General features: G+C 55.2%; 1 protein-coding gene across 8 annotated transcripts; it reads left to right on the forward strand.

Annotated features, from left to right (window-relative positions):
• Positions 1-1,826: 1,826 nt before the first annotated feature.
• Positions 1,827-7,510, forward strand: FGF8 (fibroblast growth factor 8; the record flags this gene model as incomplete). 8 transcript variants are annotated; one of them, XM_080911879.1, is made up of 6 exons in its annotated part: positions 1,827-1,858; positions 1,960-2,188; positions 2,533-2,619; positions 2,854-3,034; positions 6,264-6,370; positions 7,220-7,510. In XM_080911879.1, 6 exons carry the CDS (start codon positions 1,827-1,829, stop codon positions 7,508-7,510), a joined length of 927 nt encoding a protein of 308 aa, XP_080768005.1. The 8 variants fall into 8 exon arrangements, with proteins under 8 accessions (XP_080768005.1, XP_080768006.1, XP_080768009.1 ...); XM_080911880.1 differs by having other exon boundaries at positions 2,887-3,034; XM_080911883.1 differs by having other exon boundaries at positions 1,960-1,996.
• Positions 7,511-11,093: the final 3,583 nt, after the last annotated feature.

An 11,093-nucleotide genomic window follows, 5' to 3' on the forward strand; every position in this document is an offset into this window, starting at 1 on the left:
CTGGAGCCCCTCTATCCCATGTTCCCCTTCATGGACCCACTTTCCAGTGGGGTTGAAAGGAGCTACCGCTTGCCAAATCACTGACAGATATGAGCTATCGTCAGTTGGCAGGGGAAGCCCAGTCTCCTTGAGAAGTGGCCGTGGGTGGGAAGACAGTTATAACGCTCAGTCAGGTTGCCCCCATCCATCACTACCTACAGAGCAACTCTGCCCATCTCTGCCATGAGCTGCCATCCTTGATCCTTCTGGTCTGTGTGGATCAAAACAGGGGAATATATATTGCTTGGTGCTTGCATTTGCAGCGGGAAGTGGGGAAAGATGGGATTGGGGAAAGATGGGATGCAGGAAAGGGGGTGGCAGGCAGAACCGGATGTTGACCGACAAGGACCTGCTTGCCTCTCTTTAGCCTGCCAAGACTTCCTAGGGCCACCTCAAACCCCTTGTTCTACTCCAGAGGCACAGAGGGTCTGAAGAGAGGAGACTGGAGATGACCGCAGCTGGGTAGTACATCCATGGAAACACCTGTTCTTCAAAAATACCTGGCTTGGGAGATCTCTGCCTACCCAGGTTGTGCCCACAGAAACAAAACAGTGGCTCCGGGTTCCCAGAGGCCCTATGAAGAAAGCAATGAGGTGAGGGGCTTGGAAATGCCTACAGAAGTCTCTGCTTCCTCACAAGCACCCCACACCCCCTTCCAGCTGACACAAGACATCATAGAAAACCTGGAACTCAGAGGGGAAAGGTTTGGGTCCACGTCCTCAGTGTTGCTGAATGTCGATATTTTTGCCCCTACTAATTGCTCAGTTTTAGGTGGGAAGCAGTTGTGGTGGGTCCCTCGCGGGCCCCAGAGCTCCTACCATATAGTTGCCTCAATGTTCCTCTCAAGCTTCAGACTAAGGGGAGTTGGATGGGGCCCGAACAGGAGCAAGGCTGAAGGTGATAATGGGGTGGCAAGAGGCATTTCTCCTTCACAGAGCCTCTTTGGAGACTGTGAGACAGGAAACCAGCACGGTTAGGTTTTCTGAAAGGTGAAGGCACCGGGTTCCAGCGGCGCCCGAGGGACGCTCAGCATTGGGCCCAGGTCACAATGTTAGCCGCCGCTTCCAAGAGGGGCGAGTGCGGCTGAAACACACTTTAGGCGACTCAGAGACCTTCGAGGAGGCCAGAGATAAGCAGACCCCGATCCCACGCAGAGAAAAAATCTTTAACAGGACTCAAGCATATGGGACCCCACTAAACATGCTGTCCCAGGCGCCCCCCCCCCCATCCCTGGGCGATCCCGCCCCAGGAGCGCTGGAAGAGACGGGCAAGGGTAGTGGGAGGCGCCCACACCAGCCGCCCCCGCCCCTCCCGTGGGTCCCTAGACCCCTCCCCTGAGCCAGACCCCCCAATCCCAGCTCTGCCCGCCGCCCCGCCCCGGGCCGCCCCGCCCCCGCTCCGGGCGGCGACCCGGCCCCAGCGCCCAGCCGGGGGTGCGGGCTCCGGCCGCCCGCCCCGCGCTCCCCCCTCGCGGCCGGTGCGGCGCCCCCCGCCCCTGTCCTCCCCCTCCCTCCCCACCTCCCTACCCACCCCACAGGCCCGTTACCCTCCCGCCTGCTCCGGCTCCTGAGCAGCCAGCGGCCACCGGCTCCGGCAGCGGCGCAGAGGGAATCGGCGCGCGCGTTGAGCAAGACATTCCACGGGACCCGCCGAGCCGCGTCGGGATAGCCGCTGGGCTCCCGCACCCCGACCTTCTTCGGCCTCCGCACCTTCGGCCTGTCCCCCCGCGGCCTCAGTGGGACGGCGTGACCTCGCCCGGGCTCTCGGTGCTCCCGGGGCCGCGCGCCATGGGCAGCCCCCGCTCCGCGCTGCGCTGCCTGTGAGTACCGCGGTCGCCCCCCGGGTCCCCGTCGGCCAGCGCCCGCCGAGCCCTCTCCGCTCACCCCGCGCCTCTCTCCTGCCCGCTTTTGTCTCCCACAGGCTGTTGCACTTGCTGGTTCTCTGCCTCCAAGCCCAGGTAAGGAGCGTTGCGCAGAAGCGGGGGCCGGGCGCGGGGGACCCAGCTGACACTCTCGGGCAGGGACACGAGGACCGACCCTTCGGCCAGCGCAGCAGGGCAGGAAAGAACTTTACAAATCCAGCCCCAAACTACCCCGAGGAGGGATCTAAGGAACAGAGAGACAGTGTCCTGCCTAAAGTCACACAGCGAGTGAGTGGAGAGACTAGAACCCAGGGGTCTTGAGCCCAGCGACTCTCAAAGGCGCGGTAGCCAGTTCGGGTGGATGGGAAGGCTACCTGTAGCCACACCTGGCCTCCTAGGAAGGAGGGAGCCGGAGTCAGCGGGTGTTTCTTGTCACGGGTAGTTGGGATGTATGTAGCTGCAGCAAATATCCTCTCAGCTGCTCTCTGGGGAGACGTGTGGCCGGTTTGGGCCAACGATCGTGTTAACCTAGGCCCTTTGCACTCTCAACATTTGCTCCGTAAATTTGTCTTTATAAATGTCACGGGTCGGGTAGCGTTGCCTCGCTACTTAAAAGCACCCTGCTCCTCTAGGAAGGCCCGGGCGGGGGGCCCGCGCTGGGCAGGGAGCCCGCTTCCCTGCTCCGAGCTGGCCGGGAGCCCCAGGGTGTTTCCCAACAGGTGGGTCCAGACTCTCCCTCATCCCGGGTTCATCCATCCATCCTGGGCTGGGTCTGCGCGACTTCCCCGTGGGGGTTGGTGGCCTGAGCCGGCATGTTGTGGGGATGCCCCCCCAGTCCCTGCTGGCTGCCTGGCGCGGCGGGAGGGGGTACAAGGGCAATGGGGGACCAACTCGGGGCCCCTGGGCGGAGTAGCATTATAATGGCGTGCTGTGTATTTTTCAATTTCCTAAAGGTAACTGTTCAGTCCTCACCTAATTTTACACAGCATGTGAGGGAGCAGAGCCTGGTGACGGATCAGCTCAGCCGCCGCCTCATCCGGACCTACCAGCTCTACAGCCGCACCAGCGGGAAGCACGTGCAGGTCCTGGCCAACAAGCGCATCAACGCCATGGCAGAAGACGGAGACCCCTTCGGTAAGGCGCATTCCGCGGACCCTGGAGAGGAGAGGTTACTGTGGACCTCCCCGCTCCCTGCCAGCTCCAGCTGCATTGGCCAGAGAGTCCTGCGGGCTCCTCAGCTGAGGAGGGAAGGAGTTAAGGCGAAACGGTGCCTTGGGGTCAGCTGGAGAGAATAGTGGGAAAGGGACCCTGGGGAGGACGGGGGGGGGGGGCAACAGGTACCCTCTCTTTCCTGCTCTGCAAATAAATGAATGAATCTAGGAGTCTCCCTTACAGCCTCCCCCTCTTCACACACCTCTTCCCAGCTGTGCAGGTGGAGGCGGAGGGTTCAGGGGAGAGACCCAGATTTAAGGGAAGTTCTTGAAAGAGGATATGTCGCCAGGGCCCACAAAGGGAGAGTGGGAAAAAGAAGGTAGAGAAATCCCCCAGTTTGCCCAGCGTGGAAAAGGGGGGTAACTGCTAACTGATCAGAAAGGTCAATTGCACAGGGAGGCTTGGCCTGGAAGTCAGAGTCCCAGCTCCTCTGTGGATACCCCAGGGGGCTGAGACGGCTGGAGGCTCCAGTAGTGTTCCTGAGTACAGGGAGCTACTGGGGCAGGGGCTGAGGCCTGATTGATTTCTAAAACATTCAATATTCCTGTCTTGAAATGGGGCCAATTTCCAGACTCCTGGATGTACCACAAGGAAGGCAAACCCTCTGGGCGGCTGGTGTTTTTAGAGACCTTTAAATAACGACCAGCTTAAACAAGCATGAAAGGAGAAAGGAAGGCTCTATTAAAATGTAATAAAAAGGTGAGGCATTTTAAGAGCTAAGAAGAAGAATGAAGAATGATATAAAACAGAAAAAGAACCAGTCTCCCCCCCACTTCAGATGTAGAGTTTGAAAGGAGCTGCAAGTCTGTAAATGTTAAAAAAGGAGGTTCAAGATTGTTCTTTAGGAATCTCTGGAGAGACCCCTGCGTCTGGCAGAGCGATTAAAACTCTTCTTACTTTCACCTTTTTTAACATTTCCTGAATACTTTCTCCTCTTCTCCAGCCAGTTTGGGGGATCGAGTATGTCTCGCTTGCTGTATTTTTTTTTTTTTTTTTTCTTCTTCAGCATCGACATAGCTGACTTCCCTTCAAAGCTAGAGGAGGAGACATAATTTTCCTGGGATAAATCTGTCACTGGGGTGGAAGAATAGGTTCGAAAATGTTAAGCTTTCCAAATGCCTGGTTGGGAAAGCCTCTGTAAACTACATGACCAGGCTCCTCTGATCGATCCAAGGAGACCAGAGGGGTGGGGGGCTTCTGGGTGGGGGTGGGGGCAGCCTGCCTGGTGGCCAAGCTCCCCCACTGGGCTGGTAGAGCTGGCCTTCAGGCCCTTTGTCCCTCCAAATTGGCTGCTTGCTGCCCTTCTCGGCTTCCCAACAAGAAAAAGGAAAGAATGCTGGGCTCCTCCAGAGTTTACTCTACTGGAGCAAATGGCCTAGCATCCTTGGGTTTGGGGTGGGAGGGAGAAACTAGGCTGGCAGTGACGGAATTGGTCTTCAGGCATTAGCGAGGTCAGATGCCCACTCACTTCATTCAAACCTTGAGGAGGCTTCCAGGATTCCTTGGTCAGCCAGGGTCTGGGTTTCCAAAAAGCCCATACAAGAGGCATTGCGATATATAGACTGAAGATGGCAGAGGAGAGGTCCCAACTGCTATGTTAGGACCCGAGGGTGGGCACAGATAACCACTCTGCAATCTGATACTCAGCTGGAATCCTCAGAGCAAGGTCCTGCAACCCTCTCCAGCCAGCATCCTTCCTGGCCATGAAGCAATTGCTTCTTGCTCTACAAAGCAGGCATGAGAGGGTTGAACAATCTGCCTGGAGAGGTGAGCAGGAGAGGTAAACAGTTATACCTCCCAGCTGACTGGGGACAGACTGAGAATTTCAGCTTCCAGGTCTCACTTTCGTGTCTATGTGAAAGAGGCAGTCAGAAGCTAGGCAGTCCGAGGACCTCACTGCGGTCCCTGTGGCCCCTTATCCCTGGTAGTGGTTACAGGGAGAGCCCATGTGTCAAGATAGAATAAATTCTCGAGGAGAAAAAGGTCTATGCTTTGTAGTGGGGCAGGCAGGAGATTCAGTCTCTTTTGCCCCACCATCTAACTCAGCCCTCCCTCTTTTGGGAACAGCCTCGGAAGACAGCAATTCTATAAAGAGGTAGTCAGGACCAGCTTCTGGGCGAGGAACAGGAAGTAGAGGAGAGCACTGAGTTTAGCCTGAGCTTATGTCACCTCTGAAAGCTTTGGCCAATGCCTAAGAAACCCTGCTGTAGTGGAGGTGAAGAGAGAAAAGACAATTGTCAGGGTCTGCATATTGGAGCCGGACTCTGAAGACCGGGAAGCTGAAGGAGAAGGGCAGGATCAGAGTCTGGTTCCAGGAGGCAGTGTGTAAAGTCAGTGTGTAGGGAGAAACACCCTCTTCCTCCTTGTCTCTGATTCTCTCATTTTAAATAAGTGTGTGTGTGTGTGTGTGGGTGGGTGGGTGCCCACAGAGGTCAGAAGAGGGTGTTTGATCCCCTGGAATTGGAGTTTTTGGCAGTTGTGAGCCACCCTATTTGGGTCCTGAGAACTGAACTCTGGTCCTCTATAGGAGCGACATGCTGAACCATCTCTCCAGCCCTCCCTCCGTCTTTCTTGCAGAACAGGGCTGCCCAGTGGGTGAAGGATGGCCAGGGCTGGTACTCAGAACTGACTGGGAAGGAACAGAACAGGTCGTTTTTACCTTTAGCCTCATGATGGGAATTTGCCACTGTTCCCAGGAGTTTTTAATTATCTGTGGGGTATGAGCTCATGATATTCTAAGTTGGAAGGATATTCAGAGATCTCTCAAGTAGCAGCAATGGAATCTACATAGCTTAATTTTTACTTGGCACCTCAACCTTAAAAAAAAAATGCTTCTAGCATGAAAGAAGGGCTAAAGGAACGGAGATTTGATGCATCCAAACATTTCTATGAAACTTGTAAACTGGTATTTGTCCCAGGCCCTCTGTTATCCCTGAGGTATAGTCTCGGGTCCTGAAAAGAGAGTCCATCTTTCTTAGGACTATCCAATGCATCATAAAACGGGCGGGGCTGGAGCTGTGTTTTATGTTCCTAGCCCTTGGAGCAGTTGTTCCAGGGATAGGACACATCCTTGGACCAACTGGGGTTAAAGCCATAGAACACAGAGGTCATACACATCTACTGACCATCCATCCCATAATTTCCCTGACAGCAAAGCTCATTGTGGAGACCGATACTTTTGGAAGCAGAGTTCGAGTCCGAGGAGCAGAGACTGGTCTCTACATCTGCATGAACAAGAAGGGGAAGCTAATTGCCAAGGTGAGGCTCTAGAAGAAAAGTGAGGCTTGAGAGGTGGCGTGGACCGCCTGAGCCTAGAACACTTTAATCCCAACAAGGTGAATGGAAAGGCAGGGTACCTTGGTTACCTCAGAGTTTGCCTAATGATTAGATGGAGGAGTAAGAGAGAAACAACCGCAGAGAGTAAAACCTATGAAGAAGATGAAAGAGGAAGGCTAGGGAAGGGGTTGGGGGTGGTGATGGCAAATTCCATATATCTTTTTAACAAATCGCCAAATTGCTTTGCTATTATGTCCAATTACATGGTACCAGCATTTGGAATGTTCAGTAAGCCGCAGGCCCAGCCCCTCGGCCTAGCTCTGAAATGGTCCCATTAGTCACGGCTCCTCTCCAGTCTCAAGCTCCCCAGTTCCTGGGCTTCAGGGCTTGGGCTTCAGAGTCCTTCCTAGGCTTCCCCTCCCCCGCATAGGGTGTCTGTCCTGGGGGCTGATCCTGAGTCCAGAGATGCTGGGGGGGGGGGGTCGGGGAGGCAGGTGGAGAAACTCCAGCAGCCTAGGCCAGACTGGTGGGCAGTAGGCCAGAACAGGCAGGCTTTGGGCCCCTCTGCCTTGGGCCCAGCCCCTCCGTGGAGAGCCATGTGTCACTGCTGCCCAGGAGGACAGGAAGTTGCCGGGTGGGCTGTGGGTTGTGAGGGATTAGAGAGCGGGTGCCCGGGTAGGGGGTGGGGCCGGGCTCAGGCTCCCCTCACCATCTGCTGGGGTGCCCACCTGCTGTCTGGGGCCGCTGGCCCTCTGTCTTCACGAGGAGGGAGGCTCCGTTAACACCTCGTCTGCCCCCTTACCCCTTACCCCCCCCCCCCACTACCTGCAGAGCAACGGCAAAGGCAAGGACTGCGTGTTCACGGAGATCGTGCTGGAGAACAACTACACGGCGCTGCAGAATGCCAAGTACGAGGGCTGGTACATGGCTTTTACCCGCAAGGGCCGGCCCCGCAAGGGCTCCAAGACGCGCCAGCACCAGCGCGAGGTGCACTTCATGAAGCGCCTGCCGCGGGGCCACCACACCACGGAGCAGAGCCTGCGCTTCGAGTTCCTCAACTACCCGCCCTTCACGCGCAGCCTGCGGGGCAGCCAGAGGACTTGGGCCCCGGAGCCCCGATAGGCGCTCGCCCGGCCCCTCCCTGCCCGCCCGCGGACTCCAAGCGAGAGCTCGGCGGCACTGCGAAGGGGAGGAGCTGGGGAGCTGCCTTCTAGTTGTGCATATTGTTTGCTGTTGGGTTTTTTTGTTTTGTTTTGTTTTGGTTTGGTTTTTTTGTTTTTTTTAAACAAAAGAGAGGCTCTATTTTTGTATTCCACCGGCTGTGGTGTCTGTCTTCTTGGCTCTCAGGAACGCCCACTGGTGACCTAAGACTGGGTTCGTGGAGGGCTCTCTGGTCTGAAGTCCCAGCACTGGCAGGGCACTTGACCAGGCCGACCAGGGCCACTCTTTACCCCAGGCAAGGGTAGGGAGAAGGAAAAAAAAAAAAGATTAGGCCTAGATCAGTCCCTTAGGGGTGGGTGTCAGCGAGGGTGGTTGTGTACTAGTTACTATTAAATGACTGTAATGTTTATTTAACTTGCATATTAGAAATGTGTGTCGGAGATTGAGTCCTCCCAGGAATGGCCCCTTCCTACGATGCTGTCCCAACTACAGGTCCAAGGTTACCCTCCATCTAAGGACCCGTCTGCCAGCTTTCTCTTGTTCCACTGAGGGTTTTGTGGGAAGACGGGCAGGGGGACAAAGATTCTGAGCTGGCCTTGGGTCTCTCAGATGGGGACCACCTTGCTCTGCTAACACTTCCCAAGCCCAGGGCCAAAATGAAACACAGGCCAGAGCCCTCCGTGGGCAGCAGGTTGAGAGCCCTTTTGGCTCTGAAGCTCAGTCTGTATGAGTAACAGGACAGAGACTGACTTCAAACGCTGAAGCGCGATTGCCCAGTGTCCAAGGAATGGGAGGTGGGGAGCGCTGCCTAGGCTGGTGTTGGTTGACATGGAGCCGAGTCAACTTTGGGAGATTCAACTGTGGATAGAAAGTTCCAAGCTCAGGTGCTCCTGTAAAACCAAAGGCACAGTTAGTCGTCCTCGAATAGGCCAACCTGGGGGACTCTGGGCCTTCAGGACAAAGGAGCTAGGCACAGGCAAGAGAGGCTTTTGGGATGAGTATCATGCCATACCAAAGGTGGCGCAGAAGCAGGCCTTCCATGCCGGCTGCTCCAGTAGCCCAGCCACTATGACAACCTGGAAACTTGTTTCTTGTAGGCCTCTCTTTGGCACCTCACTTGGCATGAGTCAGGGCATCCAAAGCCTCCCGAACTGTGGGGTTATTCTAGAGTTCTTCTAGCCAAAGTCCCAGGCTTGGCCTTTCCAGGTTGATCATAATTGCCAAGGCTCAGTGGAAAGCCTGAAACAGGGCTGGGGAGTCCTCAGTCTATCCATCCCAGGGCCTCTGGGTAGAGTGTTATTCTTCAGGTGCACAGACACTGGGGGTCTGGGGAAGGGGCTTCAGCTCCCCCCAGCACCGGGTGCCTTGTCCTCAGTTCCCCTCCCCCTTTAATTAATTCTGGGTGAGCAGCCTGGCTTTATTGTGCGAGGAGCTGGGGTCTCACTGTGGGAAAAGTCACACCTTCTGAGCAGCTTCTGATGCCATGCAAATGAAGAGACCGTCCAGGAAACGCTTTCATCTGCAGGTCGCCTGTCCAGCCCCCGGCCCAGTAATTACCCACATGTCATTTGTTTGAGAGCAATTCCTGGGGAAAGCTACAGGGTGGGAGGGAGTCTAGGGGGTGATGGAATGTCAGGCTCTTCGCCTGTGATCCTGGCTACAAAGTGAGGCCCGGCTGGGCCAAGAGTGGTCAGTGGCTAGGCCAAAGCTAAGCCTCCAGCCCCTGTGCCGGGAGTCTTCAGAGGTACTTGGTACAACTGAGGGATGACCACATCTAGGTCGGAGAGGTGAGCAGTAGAGAGGGTCAGACCTGCCTTTTACAGAGGGAAGAGATGCCCTACAGGGAGGGGCCAGAGAGGTGGGCGGGAGTCTGCTGAGGCGCCTGAGGCTTTGGGAAGAGCAGATTCTAGTGGACCCCCAGGCTAGGGACCCATGGGAGCCGAGCACAGCAGTAGGATGAAGCTAGGCCAGAGCACCCAGCAATTTGTTTATCTTTTGAGTTGCTGCCTCCACAGAGCCCTCACTAATGGGGTTTTACAGCTACTCAAGCTGCAACTGGCCAAGAATCAATCATTACCGTACTTAGTGGTTTGATAGTTAACAGCCTGAACTGAAGCCAAACTGGTTGTTAACTGTGATAACAACTGATTTCAAGGGGTTATTGCCGGCCCAATATGCTTAGCCATTTATTTTGGGGAAAACAAGCAGAGCTGCGGCAAGGCCCGGAAAAGGGAGGAGGACCAGGCTCAGCCAAACGGCAGACCACTCTGTCCCTGGGTCAGCTATAGCAAGGTTAGTGACTTCTGTCCTCGCCGAGTCCTGCTTGGATTCTTCTTTCTCAATTGTCCGTTTTCTTTAATGGTGTCTCATGGAACCTGGGATGGCCCTGGCTTCACTGTGTAGCCTCCTAGCCTTGAACTCCCATGCCTCTCAGACACTGCGTTTTTAGTACGCTCTCATGACGCCCTCACAGGGCGGCAGGCCTCAGCTCAGTGGTCAGGCCTCTACTTGGCAGGTAGGGCTAGACCCCTTCACTCATCCTCTCCCCTGGGATTCCCAGAGCCACACCAAGTTCAAATCCGAAGACTGTGTTTCATTTCAAAGATCCAACCCAGGTCTTAGCTGGAAGGAAAAAATAAATGAGCAAGCACTCGCTTCTCCCACAGCTCTGGGTCCTGTCCACCTACCCTGCTCTGCCCATGACACCACATGGGCTAGAATGCCACCGAGCAAAGGACCTTAGGCCTCACTCTCTCCAGATGGACAACCTGTGGCTCAGCAGTGTCAAAGCTAGACCATTTCTAGTGCTAGGCTGCCTCTTGAGGACTGTGGGTCTCACCCTGATACCATTCATTCATTCATTCAATAAATATTTACTGAGTGCCTATTCTTTGCCTGATGGGACAGAGCAGGAAGTTTTAAAAAAAAAATGAAATTCCCATTGTTTTCTGCTCAGCTTCTTGGGGGTGGGGGGGTGACACCCAGGTAGAGGAACAGCTAGCTCAAAACCCAGAGGGGACAAGAGAGGAGGAGATCAGTGTGGCTGGAACAAAGGTCAGGGGAGACCTCAGGGAGCTGGGGCTGGAGTGTGTTAAAGGGGCTGGAACACTGAGTTGATAACCAAGTGATGTTGGCAAGGCACCCAGTGGAGGGCAGCTCTTACAGGGGCCGCCCCATTGTGAGGTTACAACAGCACAGCTATGTGATGTGAGGGCTGAGATGTGAAGATTACAGTGGCTGCTATGTGCTAAGTAGAGACAGTGGGGGGCAAGGGAGACAGTTACAAAGCGACAGAGAGAAGCTAAGTGATTGATAATAGTGGATTGGGAGAGGTGAGAAGCGATTGGAATTTGGTGGGGTTTTTTTTTTGTTGTTGTTGTTTTTTGTTTTGGGAGGGGCAGGTAGTGGTGGCAGGGTCTGCAGGTGGGTTTGGCTATGGTTCTGGTTGGAAGAGAAGGTGGCTAGGGAAGCCTTCAAGGCTTGAGCAACTGTGGAGTTGCCTGAGTTTACTGAGAAGGTTCCAGGTGGGGGCCGGTTTACAGGG

Source organism: Micromys minutus (genome assembly GCF_963924665.1).
Source record: "Micromys minutus genome assembly, chromosome: 2".
Lineage (NCBI taxonomy): Eukaryota > Metazoa > Chordata > Mammalia > Rodentia > Muridae > Micromys > Micromys minutus.